Source organism: Athene noctua, chromosome Z, assembly GCF_965140245.1.
Source record: "Athene noctua chromosome Z, bAthNoc1.hap1.1, whole genome shotgun sequence".
NCBI classification, from domain to species: domain Eukaryota; kingdom Metazoa; phylum Chordata; class Aves; order Strigiformes; family Strigidae; genus Athene; species Athene noctua.
Genome location: NC_134077.1, coordinates 58,106,528 through 58,124,443, shown reverse-complemented (window position 1 = coordinate 58,124,443; position 17,916 = coordinate 58,106,528). Strand labels below are relative to the sequence as shown.

General features: G+C 38.0%; 1 protein-coding gene across 6 annotated transcripts in view; it reads right to left on the bottom strand.

The window, feature by feature from the left end:
• Window positions 1-17,916, bottom strand: part of PRUNE2 (prune homolog 2 with BCH domain) — a 148,854-nt gene that overhangs the window by 10,196 nt on the left and 120,742 nt on the right. For 4 of the 6 annotated variants that reach the window (XM_074931451.1, XM_074931453.1, XM_074931452.1 and 1 more), the window contains exons 11-15: window positions 17,224-17,424; window positions 12,471-12,647; window positions 7,483-7,585; window positions 3,040-3,171; window positions 2,807-2,893 (exon numbers count right to left, since the gene is read on the bottom strand). In XM_074931451.1, the coding sequence (XP_074787552.1) occupies window positions 2,807-2,893; window positions 3,040-3,171; window positions 7,483-7,585; window positions 12,471-12,647; window positions 17,224-17,424 (700 nt within the window). The remainder of the gene's footprint in view (window positions 1-2,806; window positions 2,894-3,039; window positions 3,172-7,482; window positions 7,586-12,470; window positions 12,648-17,223; window positions 17,425-17,916) is intronic. The other 2 variants (XM_074931456.1, XM_074931454.1) reach the window with 1 other exon arrangement.

Sequence of the window (17,916 nt, the reverse complement as noted above, 5' to 3'; positions counted from 1 at the left end):
GTACAGATCTCACTGTGTATGTACATGTCTATTCTTACTTCAGGGCCTTCTTATGAGCAAATACTTCTCTTGTTTATTTCAGCTGTGCGATATGATCATTTATTATGTTTGAATATCTATCTATCTTTCTCATTTACCTTATAAAGCAATTTTCCAATTTTAGCTCTGGTTGTATTTAGATAGTCTTTTAACATCAGTAACAGCAATGAATACACACTAACTGTAAATTTTCTTAACTGTAGGTCACGAAAACCAGAACATATTCTTCCTATTTACTGCTGATCTGGGGGTAGAACCAGACAACACGAAGCCTCTGAAACAGCTCTGTGAAGAAGGTTACTGGCCCTCCCATTACCATACATAACTTTCTAATGAGGTCGAGACAACGGAAACAGGAATACTTGAAGGTACTGTGAATACTTGTTTAAACTCATCCATTTAATTTGTCTCTGTATCAGATTAGCATCACTAGGCGCACACACGGGAGCAGGCCAATGGTCATGTTTTAAGATGCATGAATCACTCATAATTGTCCAGTCAAATCCACAATAACATACAGATATTTCTTAGCATTTTATCCAAAATATTAATCAATCTGCATCATCTGAACTAGCAGCTAAAGTAACCTGGCAAGATGCAAGCCAAACAGAAGCTTCTAAAGACTGTGGGGGTAAGAAAATTAAAAAAACCACAAAAACGAAAAAAGGTTAATTTTTCCACTTTAGGATTCTCCTGGGTCCACTAATTCCACGACAGTGACTGATTTCTGAGTAATTGCTTCCTGTGGGAGTCTGCGTACAGGTATCCCAAATACATGATGAAAATAAGAGTCTTTGTTTCTTTCAGACTTCAGAGGTGTGCTACCAATAGAAGTAAACTTCTTATGATTTAATTATTTCCATCAAATGCCAAGTATCTCTCACAGATGCTTATTTTATTAGAAATCTAATTTTTATCTAACACAGCGAAGATGATCTCTAGGGTGAATATCTGGTCTGTAAAGTGTACCTGGGATCTATCTTTGCAATCACAAATTCTTTCATCCTGTGTATTCAGACAGCTGTTTGTGTTTGTCAGTCAAGATGAGTCCCAGACTCCACTAAATGACCCTGCCAGTTTCTGAGGTAGAACTGACTGCAGCACACTCTTAGTGACTTGACTGTCCCTTGCTGTTCTGTTGTCTTTCAGTTTCTTGATTCCTACTGCTTTGTCCCACATCTCAGCTGAAATAGAATTAAATTATGTTGCTCATGTTAGGCTATCTCACTGAAATCTCTGCTTGCCTTGGGACCAATTCATTTCTTACTCTCAAATTCCCACTGTCCATGTCAGTGGTTTGGTGAACAGCTCGAAGCTAGCAAACGAAGCTACAGCCATGGGCCTTCAATCTAATCAAAGTTTCTATCTCTTCACATTGCTTGTTACTGAAATGACTCCCAGAGGTTTTTACTCAGCTTTTTCATAGTGTTCTTTTGTCCTCGGTGAGGGTTCAAATATCTTATGTAAGCTTCCACAAAACTCACATTGGCCATGTGTCCCGCCTACCTTTTTTCAGCTCCCATTTACACTTCACTTTCTTCTTGCACAGACACTCAACCTACTTGGCTGGAGGGTTTTAACTGCTATCGTGTCTAGTTTTGTAGTGCTGCTTTGCTTCACCAAACTCTTTTGAGCGAACCTTCTCTCCTGTTTGGCAATGCAAAACCTCTGGTCACTGCAGCTCAGTATGGTAATTCTGAATAAATCACTAATGAATTGAAACAGATGTGGCATATTAGAATTTTAAAAATTTTACTGTCTACCTTTCCTCTAGGAGCAAACAGGACGCCAAGAGAAATATCATAGACACCAAATGCAACTCAGTAAATTCCCATCATAACTGTTGATGCTCCAAGTATTGTTTCCCTGTTATTCTGGTATTTTTGTCACTTTCTACTTGGTATTAAAAGACACCACATCTGAAAGAAGTCTGTTCTGAAAAAAGAAGCAAGTCCGTTATGACACTCTGCCTGTTGCACTTTGGCAACGATGGGAGAACTCATGTGCTTCCCCATCCCAACGTCACCCTGTCAGGACAGAGTGCCCGGTAACAGACACAGCCAGTTCGCACATCTGCAGCCTGGGGGCAGACCTCTCTGAGGTCTGTTAAGTATGTTACTCTTGGTCGCTGCATGGCTTCTGTAGATGCTGCTGTTTCTCTTGCCTGAAGCAACTCTTTCTCACACCTGTCAGTCTGCTCTCCCTGACCTCAGGATTCCAACTGCATACTTGCCCATCTTCTTCAACAACTTGTGAGGTCTTCAGGGTCCATAGCATTTCTTTGATTTTTTTGTTTTTTACTAATCAACGCATTATTTTTGGTGGTATTAAACGTTTATTGGAACTGGAACGTCTTATGCATTCAAACAGCTCAGGGTGCTGGCAGTCCTCTTGAATGAGAAGCAACTATTTTTTTTTTTAACTTGGAATTATAGCCAGGATTTTTTAATGACATTATTATCATTACATGCAGACCCCTTTTCTATATGCCTTTTAGCTGGGCTTAGAACAAATACAATTTTAAGGAAGCAAACTCCCAGTTTGCATACACATACAGGTTTAAGGTATCATGTCTGTGATGTCTGCAACTAGATACATAAATCACGATTTTTTTCTACCCACTTTAGGAAAGTCAGCTTCAGCTGCCAAAATCTCAACGTGAACTGTAAAATAAGTACTCTTCAGTGAAAGATTAACAGCCATGTTGGATGATTTAGAGTGCTTTGTATTCTCAGGGACATAGAAAATCACTGTATTTACTACATACCTTATAAAAGGTCGTGTCACAGCCAGAATTGTCCTGATAAACCAGGATGGGTGAACAATTATAAATGATTTCAAATTCTTCCGTAATCTAAATAAAAAATAAATGGTTTCTTAAAAAACCCACAAAACATACAGAAAGATCATATACAGGGAACACTGTTATACAGGGGAGTAACAATAATGGACATTGTTTAAAAATAACAGCTGTAGAACAGAAAGGAAAATACTACTCACCGTCGATCAATCATCTGGTAACATTTTTTCATCCAACCCAGTCCAGGCATTCTCCTTCTTGGTGTTGCTCCATTCAAGTAGACAATCATATAGTCTTCAGCTACCATCAGCTCTAAGGTACTGATTACATAGCTGATAAAAATACAGAAATGAGCACACACTTTTTATCATCCATTTAAATCCAAACTAAATCAGTCTACTAGGAATAAATCAATGCACACTAAGCTATTTATGACAAGACAGTGTCTTCTCTCTTTAAACCAAAGGAAACTTTTAGGACTGGTTACCATGTGAAATGCTGGGGTTTCAACCCCAAGCCCCAAATTAAGGCTGACATACGGGTGATTCCCACAGCCCTTCACAAAGGGGGGTGAGTTTGCCTTTAGGCTTCCCTCCAGGGTGGTGCCGGCCTTGCAGACAGAGCCATTGGGTAAATGAGCCCCAGGTGTCTGCACTAAGGAAACAAGGGTCAGGTGTCCCACTGAGGGATAAAAGCTGGGACCACTTGCAGGAAGGGCAGTGTCTGTCTGTGAGGTGGATGCACTTTGTAGAGTTTCCTGTTGGGGCAGGACCTCCCACCTCCCTGAGACTGGGCTCTAGTCAGGTCTGGCCTTTGTAAACGTGGGCTGTGAAGAGATTCAGTATGTGGCTTCCTTGGTCTTATGTGTTTGGTTTGTTGACTCGCTTGTCTCCCACCCCCTCTACAGGAGACTGTGTATCACCGTTTATTCCACCCATTGTTGGTTGTGCGGTGTCGCTGTTGGGGTCAGTGGGATTGATGTCGATTATGGATAATCTGACCGACTTGTTTGTACCCCCAGCGCTCACCCATGTACTGACCCTTTTGTATCAAATACAATTCGGTTATTGGTTCATCTTTATGCTGGCTGTGTCCTTTATGCTAGGCCTGATAATTAGCAAAACACCATGCTACCATAGATGTTTAACTAGAAAACCACAATCTTATCTGTGTCTTCAGAAATATGTGGTTTCCTTCAAAAGACACAGTTTCACAGTGAATTTTCAAATCTCAAATGTGACTTTTGCTTTTTTCTTAAAAGGGCATTAAATCATGAAATTTTAAAAAGGAGAGTGTGGCAAGACCATATGAAGCCCTAGGAGCTTCAGAAATTAACTGCTAAGAAGATTCTCTTCACTACTGATTGGTGTGTTTGTTCAACACAAAAATAATATGGGTCAGGACAAGATACTTGTCTATAATTCTTGTGATCCTTACACTACTGCTACTGAGTCTGTAACTACTGTCTACAAACACTTTGAATCTCAAGCCTAATAAAATTTGCCAATCAGCCTGTCTTCTGATGGGACAGAGCAGTCCATGGCATCACTTCATTTTGTGAGCAAAACACTCTGAACACTCATTAAATTTCTGATCTTCACAATTACAGTTCAGACAGAACAGTGTTCCTGGGGCTAAACTTACCCTACCTAACTAGAGCACAGTAGTCAGTCAAATGAAAGGGTAGCTTTAAATTCTTGTCTGGGACTATATATGCAGATGCTCTGCTCAGCAGTCCCTACCTCACTTGGGAATTGTTCATCACAGGAATGTTCAAATTGTTCTCTACTACCCAGCCCCAAGGCATGTCTATGTAAAAACTACAGTGAAAAGTCGAGTCACACCTTAAAAACTTGAATTCCTGAGTTAGCTCACTACAAAAGGCAGCTCTATGCCTGAGCATAATGGCCCCTTTCACAGGTGTATGGGAATGACTCATGGTCTAATCTGACCCTTGAATTCCTTAAGATGCAGTTTCCTTAAAAGAACAGTAGGAAATCTAGTTCTCACCGAAGAGAGTGGTATTTCACTTGGACATAAAGTAGGCAGATACTAACTGACCAGTTCCATGCATTTGATAAATCCCATCTAAATCACTACTCACTCAATGCTTTTCACTGCTCTCTTTTCTCACCTTGCAGTTGTGCATGCGCTGCTTTTGCCTCACATTTGTAAAGGCTCATGTCTAACAGTGAAATACCAAAGCGAGGTATCGTATAGATTCTCTGATAGAACAATTAAGATAAAACTTAATTTAACTGAACCTATTGATTATTTGTCAGGTTATGAAATTAGATCTTCTTATAGGGCACAATATCTAGTGCTCTGAAGGCATTTAGACACTGAAACATATAGAAAAGTGTGCATATGTACTTCTTGAAGCACTAGAAGCCTTTCAATTACAGAAAAAGAGACAAGTCTGAAAAAATGTCTATATTTGCCTAGGTGCAAAGGGAATTGTGACTATTTTGAATACTCCATTACAGTAAGAGCAATCATGCATACTTCTCATCAGGAATAAGAGGAGTATTACTACAAAAAGGAATCTCTGCTAGTTTTTTAGTCATATCTCACTTATCTCATGTACTTTCACTCAACAGCTCTTATTGACTGCAGATTGATTTAGACCATTTGTCATTTTATGGATGCTGAGCTCTCTTGCAAACCTTACCTAACTGGTAATTTCTTACTATTTGGAAATAATGGTAATTTCTTTATTATCTGAGAAGATGGACAAGACTTTCCCAATGACTAGAAAAATTCACTCACTCTGAAGGCAGGAAGTGCTGGTTTTGATTTTCAAACTGTTGTTTTTGAAGTTGTGATTCTTTAGAAAGCTTCTACTCTCTAAAATGTATCAGACAGTCACAAATGAAACAGCAGAATTTTCCATGTGGTTCTGTAGAAGATGGTGTCTCAAGAGTTGGCTCAAACACAACTCTTCAAAGACAGTTTTATAGGACTGGTTAAGGTAACAAATGGGAACCAAGTCATTGAAAATGTGAAGGGAATCCAGAAGTGAAAGTAACTGCAAAACTCAAGACAAATTGAGGACAGTTGTTTATCAGAAACTAGATCTGCCTTATATACTGCAATTATCTATCGGAAACATGCAGTATAAAAAATAAGAAGAGATGTAATGATTTTCAAGTCTCTCCAGAACCCTATATAATTCAATAGTAAATAATTCACAAATATTTAAATATATCAGTTACTGGCTATGTTGCAAACTGTCATACTTCCTCTATTTCAATGCAATTAATAGGCCTACAACTGAAAGAAAGGGGTGACGTGACTTTCCCTTTTCTTGTTGTCTGACAAAGTCTATAAGCCTAAAATAAACTGACGGTTCACAGCCAACCTGAACTCTCTTTTATACTACTACCCCAGAAAAAGCAGTGAATTATAAAATAGAGTGGCAATTATTAAGTGACGTGGGAAAGTCTTTTAAGGCTTGAAAAGGCTTTCTCTGCAAAGCCCATTTACCACCACCTCTATCTATGAACAAGGATCTTGTGTGAAGTCAAAAAGTAACTATTTAATGTCAATCACAGTTACACTCAGCTGTGTTCCCTAGTTATCAAGTTAAAACCACTGTAGAAATTCCTCTCCTCTAAATCACCACGCACTATGTAAATCAATTACTGTAGATGACACAGGGGTCTTAGAGGCCCTACCAGACAAAGGCTAGCAGTTGGTCTGACCTGGAACTAAAGCACTCAGTCTTGTTTTTCACATGTAAACACAATGTTGAAGGCACTGGCTGTCACCTCGTGCATCTTCAAGGGCTGGAGTTTTAAGGAGACTGGGTCTGTGTTCTTGGTACCTCATAAGCTGGAAGTGGCAAAGGCCAGACCTCTGCTTGCTTTAGAAATGACTTACTGGCTTTTAGCACAGAAAATGCTGGAATGATTGATTTTTTTAACAGCCTTAAGTGGAAGTAGCTGGAGGTGCTTCAGGGGAGTGCTGCCTTTTTGGCTCTCAAACCAGTTGCTATTAGGAGTCATCTTCCTGTGATAAATCTGGGTTCATGCAGCCAAATCTGGGTTCATGCAGCCAAATTTGTGTCCTGTCCAACTGGCCCCTGCTACTTATAACTGAATCAGAAGCAGCTGGAGTCAGGAAAAATACTTAAGAGTTGTGTCAGCAACTGTCATTTATCCAGTATTTTTAAAACCAGTGTCAAAATGCTCCTGTGACTCCTAAACACAGCTACAGTATGTATTAAAAATATGATATTTAGTGATACATCATGATAATATATAATAAATAATGAACAGTGAAAATCAGTCTGGTTGCCTAAGTCCCTGCTGATTGTTCTCAGCAAGGGCTGGAAATCACTAGTGAAACAGTGCAATGACTGTAGGCCCAAGAAGGTGAAGATACTGCATTCCTTGACATTTAGGGAGATACTGTAATCATCTTTGGTCCTGACAAATACACCTTAATTTGGGAGGGTGAGTAGGTGATACCAAAATAACATGCCACTGAGCAATTTATCTAAAACTGCTATTTTGCTTTTAATTCAGATCACCCCCTTTCTAATGACCAAAATTATCTCTTAATTAAAGACAGGTTATCTCTCACTACATAATTGTAAGTACTAACTCAAAAGACTGTTGCATTTCTCACGTATCACTCACAGGAAAAGATTTTCCATAACATAGTTGTAATCAGTTCGACTGCTGTCTGGCAAGAAGCACGCTGCAAACACAATGATAGCATTCAGACCATCGCCATAGTATCCTGTGGAAAAAATGAAATGGTATTTTTATCTTTGTGAAAGACGCTTAAAAGATAAATTTAAAAAGAAATCTCAAAGTCCTGGAATAGAGATAGTATGCCTACTGCTGAAGACTGAAAATGTATGAACTATCATCAAGTGATAAGGAAGTAGGATAGTCAGTTATGTTGAATTCCTGAAAAACACACTTAGAACAATTATTATAGAGACCAGCAAAAAACCTTGTAAGTAATACCATCTCATCTGAACTTCTGGTTCATTGCATCTCTACAGTAATCGTGCTGAATGCTCACCTTAGACTGGAGAATAAGGGGCTAAAGAAGATATCCTACATTTGTTATCCTGCATCTTTGTAATGATGTTTCACAAAGTCTCACAATCCAATCTCAGTTGGCTTGCACGGCTTGGCCTCAGGATATTACAGTTATGACTGCACCCCACTATACCTTAAAAGCTCCTGGGGATCAGTTAAGTCCTTTGCAAGTTTTGTATAAAATACTTTTTTACCTTGGACACTCCAGTTGTCCAATACTGGCATTCTCTGTGCTGTACCACTACCTAATGATAGCTGTAAACCCTCAAAGCTGCAGCACTACTGCTCTGGGGTCCAGGACAGTTGCTTGTTACCCAGAAGAAAAAAACCTTTTTTCATGATGGATTAATGATGGCTAATCTTCTCTGTAATCCTTTGCAGCTGCTATGGACTTCTGTATTATTATTAATAAATAAAAAATACTCCTGTATTTAAGTTGAACGTTTTGTTCGAAATATACATGCAATCAGGAGGCAATTTATAAAGATGTTGTTGAAATGGTTGTAGGTAGATAGCACTAATGATGCTCCGAGATAGAAGCTGGATAAACTTAGAGAAAGAGGTTAGGAGAAACTAACCATGAGGAGAAATGATAATGTTTGTGAAGGAAACCCTGAATTTCCCCCAGAGACAGGAACACATTCCTGACAAAATTAAAGGATAATACTGGCACCTGTACAACACTTTCCCAAGGAGATTTCATGGCTTTTACAGTGCTTTTTGGATACTAGAGAGCAGTATCCAAGTCTAACCCTAAGGCTCATAGAACTCAGCCAAACAAAGCAAAATTCTCTATGGAGAGACAGAGGTAATACACAAACAGTGTGTGTTAACCAGGGAAGAGTAATAGACTAATTAGTTTTCTCCTTTCTCACTAAACATCTAAGCTGAGTCTCAGCTGAAATAAGGAGAAGATGTTTATGTCAAGAAGTAATTTCTTACATGGCTTTGCAGAGATCTTCAAAGAATCCAGAATCCCTGACAAACTGAGTGCTTCAAGGCACCTGCCCATGAATTCTTCCATGCTAAGGGGAACCACAGCTGATTAGCCTCAACACTATCCTAGTCAGAAGGACATGCACAAAGGCACTCTCCACTTAGGGCTCTCAGCTGTTCCTTAAAGGACAGAAAACCACCACTGCGTCCCCAGTTACAAAGGGGAGCAAAAGAAGGATATGTCTCTGAGAGAAAAATGTGCATTTGAGTCATATTGTTTCAAACCAAGATTTGGCAAAACAACCTGCCAAGGGATTATGTTGGACTTCTTTCTTTCTGAATTTGTTTGGTAGATATGACTAAACATAATGCATTGAATAAGATAATACATATTGGTGGTAGTAACACCGACACTGAGATGAGAATGTCAGCGAGGTTAGATCTCATCCACTGAAAAATCATTTGGACACTGCTTGAAACAGTCCTTAGCCTTAACTCCATCCTTCCATGATGTTGGCATCTCTTGTCTTCCCAGCACTGTGAAGTAGCTTTTTTTCTGGCTTTCAGAGGCCAAAAGCCAGCTAATCTACAGCTGAGCTTCCAGAGCTAGAGAAGTCACTGTACAACAGCAGAACAGCATATGTCCACTGTCGTCTTCAGTGCCACACTGCAGTGGTGCTCTCTATCCTGTTGGAGGACATGGACAGGCAGAAAAGCTCAGGATTACAGTTTGAGTTTAAACCAGAGGGCAATGTGGATATAAATACTTCAAACCATGTGTGTCCTAGCTCCAACTAACATTAGGATCCAGTAAACATGAACAGCATATCTATAGATATAGATATGGGTGATTGACTAGTGTCCCAGTCAAGATGCTAAGGTCAAATTCAAAGAGTAGCATTGCCTTCTCTAGCAAGGATGTACACAGGGATGAGGAAGAAATTCCAGTCCTGTTTTCAGCACCTTCACCTTTTAAGAATTTGACATGAAGGAATATACCAGGCTTCCCAAAAGAAGCAAAGAGGAAAGAACTCCACCTCCCACAGACATCATTTAATACTACTCTCTGTTACGCTTCCATCTTCTCAATAGGCCCAAATACTTTCAAAATGACAGTACTCATTTTATTTATTCCACCCTAGCTCATCCCACAGCTAAATCATTTCAGAATAAAGCAGTACTTGTTTTCCCCCCAGCTTTAGAAATAAGGAGATTTCCTTCCTTCCATAAATTTAAAAATCTTTAAAAAAACCTTTCAGGACAATTTATATCATGCTGTCATAAAGCAATCTGTCCAGCTGGCTCAGGAGTTTGGCAACAAGAGCACACTGTGGCAGGTGTGTCCACTAAATTATACAGCACAGTTTGCAGTTCATGTAAAGCATCATTATGTGCAGATGCCACCTAAAGGTACACAGAAGAAAAACCTGCAGATAAATCTAAGTCACTTTTCCTTACACATGTTTGTAGTCAAGGAATGTTCACCCAAGGGAGAAGTGCTTTTTAATTCATCACTAGAAGTCAGTAAAAGCCATGTGCGTAAATTCTCAGTCAGCCTATGCAAAGAGACAGATCTCTAAGAAACTTCTCCATCAACATATGTGAAAGGCAAGTTTACTCTCTCTTTCCTATTTTGTGGCTACCATCTAGATTCTGCATTTGGTGTTATCTGTCATATGGCAGTAGATCACTGAATCATCAAGAGATGCTCGATGTGACTTCCAGTTAACTAATTTTAGCCAGAATCTGATCTTAATCTTGAGGTTAAAGGAAAAATTCCTGGCTCTCTAAACCACTCCAAAGATACTACAGTATTGCTGAAGGGAACAGCATACAGAATAGGCCTAGCCACCATAATACAGCAACTGTTCAAGACGTCTAAAGTTTTCCTACGACCTATGCATCAAAATGATTTTGTTTCCACATCTTCAGTCTGCCACTTCACAGACACAGAATTTGATCCAGTCCTTAACTCACTTTGATATGGCTAGAATTCAGGCAAAATTTCCCATTTAGCCAGTGGTGGGCTGAAACTCACCATTACATCTCACATGGTTCTGTTACAATGGCTAAGTTACTGATTAGCACCCATTCAAAAGTAAAGGAAATGTAATGTTCTTCATCTTAGATTGGAGTGATCTGACAAAACAAGATGTTGGACATGTAAAATTTGAATCCTGATTATTTCACACTGAGAGCTGAATGACCTACAGTCCCATTGATAATTGTGTATTATTAGGTACTTCATAGTTGCCATCAGAAATGTCTACCACTAAACTAATTCTTGTTCAACAGTCAAGCAGTGTTCAATTAAGAGTTACTTCTCCACTCACTAAAATGGACTGATACTTATTTTCATAAAAGCTAGTATAAACGTATATACATCAGCACCTAGTAGGAACTGTACGTGACAGTTTTCACCACAAATGTACCTAGACTAGTTTACAGCATACAAAAAGCATATAAATAAACACCATTAGCAAGGCCTCAAAATATTTTATGTTTGTTTCCTAAATTATGCCATCTGTGTCTGTTTGTTAAACTGTGTCTGAGGTGTCATCACATTCATAAATCTTTGATGATATTGTTATAGTGGGAAAATGCTTGGAGGTTTAAACATCTTTGTTAATTCCAACTAAACCTTCCACACACTGGTCATTGTGAACCGTCTGTAGGGTAGCATTTACTGCTTTTAATGTAAATGGGCAAATTTGAGGACCACATCCCCAGGTAATACAATTAACCATCATTTACTTATGTCACTTTTACCAGATAGAGATTCAACACTGAAAATACACTGGAAACAACACAGTGGAAACAACCCTTTACCTTTAAATGATGTTATGGATCAGCAACACAGTGACAGAAGCATCCTCATATAAAATCTCAAATATCATCTCTGAGATGCTAAGTTACCTGCCTCTGTTTTTGCAGGAATAGAACAACTCATGCTAGTAACACCTGAACTACAAATTCTCTGAGGGGCTTAGGGAGCAGATGAGGAGACAATATAGCAAGCACATGAGGTCATTTTCCTACTTTAAATGTTTTCTTTATATCCTATTTGATAATCGTTAACAAATTATGTGAAAAAAACCCCATAAAACAGTTGCTGGTGAAATGCTGTCTGGTGTCGACTATAAATGGCACAAAAACAACATAAGGAGCTTAGTCAGATGAATAGAAGCCCCAGAGAAAACAGTATTCTTTTTTTCTTTTGCCATTCTACTTGATTAGATCTGTGCACCCACATATATCATTCAGCAAATCACTAAGCACTGTACTTTCTCATGCAAAACTTTTTGTCAAAATCCAGAGAATAAAGTTTTCCATTTTTTTTTTCTGTAGGAGGAAAGTTTTCTTCCTGACTCTAAGACAGTTTTAGTCTACAATGACCAGACTGTTACTGACACATGTATGTCAGTTTATTTGTTGCTCCTGAAATTGGTTTCTATTTAAAATAATCACTAGATATTGCCACACTGAATTGAAAGCCAGGTTGATTTCAGCCATGTCTGAAAAATAAACTCTCTCTCTCCTTGCCAGTATGATAACTGAACTAAAACAAAAATAAATCATGCTCAATAAAGCATGATTTTTTTACATCAATCTAAAAAATGCACTCAGGGTGTTCCTACCTCCATGTGAAATGACCCTTCTGTAAGGTTCAATGACTTTCATATCAATTCTTTGTTCTTGTTCTCCAATAACCACTGTTCTCCATAACCTGTTGTCCTCTCGCTCCTCTTCAGCAGTGTACTCTGGAATTGATTCAGACTCCTCCTGGGAAGCCTCCTTAGTAGCAGTCTGCTCTTCTGAAAAATAAAATTGTGTATATTACATCTTCCTGTAAAAGCTCCAAATATTTTCTTTGTTACATACATTTGAAATGGATGATGAAACCAACTAGATTTTTGTAGCACTGTCCTGGAGCTGCACTGGTATAAGTAAGAGCAGAATTTGATCATTTAACAGTCAGTAAATGAGAAGTTTCCATTTTTTTAAACTCTTCATCATTACAAACATAAAAAGAACAGCAGCAATTATCAATATGCAGAATACCACCAAAGGATTTTTGCATCTAGTTAGTAAAACTAATCAGCTGCTTACTAGAGGTACTGCACTGTAGGCTTTAAAAATCTTTGTGTTGCAGTTATGAGAACAACACTAAAAAGCAAACCAGGGAACTACAAGTGAACACAGCATTGCTTCCTCTCTAGAGAGGAATTACCACAGAGCAACAGGTTCTCAACTGTTTCCCAGATTCTCTCCAATCTATTCATGTCTGGCACCAGCAAATATGAATAATGCCCATCTTCCTCTGCTTCGGTCATGAGATAATGCTAACTCCTCATATAAGTAAGCACAGTATTCACTCCCCCAGGGCCTTTTTGGTTGAGGTTAAATATTAATTCCCGACCGTACAGAGCAGCCATTCAATCTGGCTTGTTCAAACCAGCACCCGTGAGAGAACAGGTACATACAGTCACAGATAAAATGATCACAACAAACCGCATGGCTGACAAGAGACTATGAAATCTCATAGCACAGCCTCTCTGCTGGATACTCTTAGTTTCAGAAAAGCTGTGAAGTAATTAACAAAATCTACATTTTCATTGCACATTGATGAGATGGCTTTTAACAACAAATTTAACTGCATTCCAGTTTTTCAAACTTAATGGCTGTTTACAGAGAAAGTGACATGAAAAGTGATTCTGTGAACAGCTGGAATTATTTTATTTCCTTCTTTAGTTATTGTTAAGACATACTGTTTTTTCCATGGGGAAAAAAAAATTCCCTCTTTTGTACTATTATTCTTGCTGAAGCACCTTTGCCTTGTGGCTGTGTGTGTATTATTAATTTAACTTCATAATAAAGATTCTATACATTTATGCATTACACATATTTGAAGTAAAGTCAGCTGTTCTTTTTAAAGTATTATTCTGTCTCTGCAGTCATAGGAGCAGGATTTGATCATGTAAGTCAATAAGAGAGGTAACAGTAAATAAAGATACCATGAGATACATCATGACATACATATGACTACATAAAAAGCTGATCAGACATCTTATTTGAAAATATTAGAGACCCGTAAAAGTTAAGAATAAACTAAAAGATGTGATTTTAATTGACAAGAAAAAGTAAAGATCATGTTTTATAAAAGTCCTCAAACCTTTCTATGTATTGGTTTATTTTTGGATGCCTTTTTGATTAATGCTTCTTCTTGAACTACTCACACAAACGAAGTGTATGATCCTCAAAACACACCAGTTTATTGTAAGAATTAAATCAATTATCTTTATGAAATCAGAAATAAATAGTATACTACATATATCTACACCCATAGAATCTACGGGCACAGACACATACATGGATTGACTATTAATTTGTATTACTGATTTCTGCATTAAAACCTATCCACCAAATCTATTAGTAATATCAAGTTCCTCAAAAGACAAACAAACCCTTTTAACTTTTAAAAAATATAAATTAGGTTTAACACATACTACTAGGACTAATGAAGCCTGAATTTCTACTGATGCCTGTCTTGTATTTTCTGTCCCTAATACAAAGTATTATTAGGGAATAATAATACTGGCAAAAGGGCCCCCTCTCTGAGGTAGATTCTCCCATGTGCAACAAAAGCTGAGCCTATCACCAACTCTTTTCTTTACCCTATTCCTGCCTGCTGGAATCTTGCAAGAAAGCAGTCAGTAATATTTCATCCTCCTACCTCACTGCCTAACCAGTTAAAAACATACTCAAGTAAAATTGTATTTATGGTGGAAACACGGATGGAAGATCAAGAAACACATACACATACATATATAATGCGATCACATAAACCCTTTTTCCGTAGGAAATGCAAATAAAGGGGAGTTTGAGGACATCTAAGGTTGGGAAGAAAAACAGACTGCAAAAGGTGATTTTTTTCAAGTATACTATTTCAAATTAGTTTAACAGTTGCTATCAGTAGATTATGTATGTGGAACTCAAGTATGTATTCATGCCTTCTCAGGGTACAATGCTCATGATGTTAATAATATATTTAGCATTCAGTTCTGAAATACCACATATTCTGTGACACTGGGAACCAGCTTACAAAATGCATAACCCCACTCCCTCCAAAGCTAGATATATTAATGCAGTTTTGGATTATGTTAATTTTTTTAAGGTACCACTGGAAACAACATGAAAACTATATTTGTGCAGTCAAGTTGGGCAAACTTTGACAAGCCATCACAGTGTGGTCCATTCCTATGAGGATATAGGGTCCCGCCCTGCATGCCATTATGCAGCTCGGGTGCTTTCAGAATAGACAGACAGGATTATCAGAATGGCATAAGAACTGTCTAGTCAGCTGATTCCTTGAAGGTTAGAAAGAGCATGGCTGAGGGAGAGAACTGTAGCTGGCAGAGTAGCTTTAGTGAAAAGAGGCTTGGCTAGGTAACTGGCAGACTAATACTGAAATTGCATTTGGGGTTTGATTTTTTTATTTTTGGAGGTGAAATTGCAAATGATGAAAAACGATGAGAAGAGTTCTTGTTAAAACTTACAATGCTGGAACCAGTCAAATGAATTATTTTTGGAGAGAAATGGTACTAGATCACCTCTTCCTGGTGAAGTGGCTATGCTTTACTGCCCAGAGTGTTGCTATTGCAGAGAAAGATGCACCAGTATGAAATTCAGAAAGGAAATAAACATCTGCAGACAAAATTATAAACACTCTTCTACTTTTCAAATAATGCTGATCTGGGGGGAGGCCTTCACCCTATATGCACATACTGTTTTCAGAAATGCAATTTTTATGAAGCCTACTTATTTTATTGCCAGCTGCCTTTGATAAAATGTGACTTTTTTCCTTTTCTACTCTCTGTTCCTGGCTCATCTAAGTGGAAGACATTTTGCTGATTAATTAGTGTAAAAATCAAACTACACATCTGTAAAAATGTCACCAAAAACAAAGACACCTTGAGTTCTTCTTCACTTAGGAGTCTGAGGAAACTGGTCCAACTTTAGCAACTGAACAAATTATCACATTTAGAAAGCAGCAAAAAAAGCTGGAAAGAAATGCTTGCCATAAATACAACTGCCACCAAAATAACTAGAGTTGAATTTACATACTTGAGGGCTTAAAGGCAAAATCTGTCCCACTGAGGACAGAGATTTTTGCTCTCACACAGAGGTCCCAATAGCCTAAATCTGCAAGCACATGCTGCTCTGTTTTGAGCATGCATGTGTGTTTGTGTGTGTGTTAGTTTTAACCTTTGCTACAAAATACTCTAGCCATCAAACAACTTATCACTATGCTCTGCATCTACCCATAAGGAAATCAGCCTTCTAATGAGAAGTGACATTAGAGATGCTCATGCATGATTGAGTACACAGTAATGTCTCTTTGGCAATATCACTTAAACTGATGCAACTGTTCTTGTATGTTCAAAAGAGCACACAATTTTTAAATTATAGTGACCTCACTAGCAATAGAGAATATAAATGCAAGGGAAAATTCAGTTTAAATTGATCAATTTTTAAAGTTTCTTTCAGTTGTAGATTGTAAGATGGTCACTCTAATTTTCCTGTCAAATAGCTTATGATCTTTATGTATTTATATTAGTGAATACAGTTCTTACATGGTTCTTAAGGTACTAGAAAAGAATGTGTGTTAACATGATGTGCAGCATGAGGGTAAGTAAAGTAAGATAGTGTACAACATTTTTACACCACATGAGATAAAATTATTGATATGTGAAGGAACAGTGAAATGTCCATTACTTACTTCAGAGTGTATCTACAACTAGCTCTGCTGTGAAAGCATATTTAAGTTGGTGGAATGAGGAATTCTGTTGTTCCATCATCTAAGCTAGTTTATCATGCCATGCACATACCTTCCATGTCTCAGCTTTCCAAACATTCATGGGAATAAAAAAATCACTAACTAAAGACTTCTCTCACCATGCTGTGTCTACTTCATTTATACACTGTAAGCTCTTTGGTGCAGCTTACATAATCCAACACATTTTGCACAACATTATATCCCTAAGTACCACTGCTGTAACCGTAGTCTAGAGCTGGCCAGAGCTGCACAAAGGTGCTGTTAGCTATAGTGTTCTCTGCAACAGAGAGCAACTGCTCTCTCCTTCCTGAACAACACTTTTCAGACAAGTCCCACAGTACTGGACAAAGACGGGACTTTCTGCACTCTGTGTAAATCGAAACTTGCTCCTTTACACAGGGGAAGAAAGGTTAAGAAATAGCACACAGTAAAAATATCTGGACACCTAGCATTAATTCTCGCATGCTTTAACCACATTCAGACATGAGACTGATCATGTAAGCAGTAAAGAAAGAAACAGAGATGAACTTTAAATTTACAATCTAGAACATTACCTTGTCCAGTGTATTCAAAAGAGTCTGCTTCATCAGAAGTGTTGAGGTCATCCACATTGATGTCAATTTCATCTGGCGTATCCAAATTATCATCAGAAAGAACAGACCCTTCACTCTGGTCCAAAGAGAGATTGATATTTGGAGCAGTGAGCTTTATCCTTCTGGGATGGGAACCATTAAGATCAAGAGAATTGGGAGGTTCTGAAAAAAAAAGAGGAAGATGAAAGAACTTCATCTCTTCTGCATACAGTTCATCTCCCAGATACTTTGAGATCTTCAAACATAGTGGGACTTATCAATTTTAGTAACATCAAGCCATTTAAGGCCATCTAACATAAAACACAAACATCAACCTTAATGTTTAAAGAAACAAAACAAGCATCTACAGGAATGGCAGATGTTGCTGGGAGCTCTTAAACAACGCAAAAGCCAGATTCACCTTTCTAAAATCATCAGACAAAAATCAAGCCTTGGACATGCTCTGACACGTTTAAGAATTTAAAGAGCAATATACAATCATTTGAGCTATGAACCAAGACACTGCTGAATCATGAAAAAATTAATATGAGTGAAAATGCCCTGTAAATATTTCTTTTCTTATGCACTTGCTATTCAGATGGTGCTGATTTGCAAATAGCTATGTCCTTAGTTTTAACTATAGAATATCTTATTCAATATAGTAACAGAAATAAA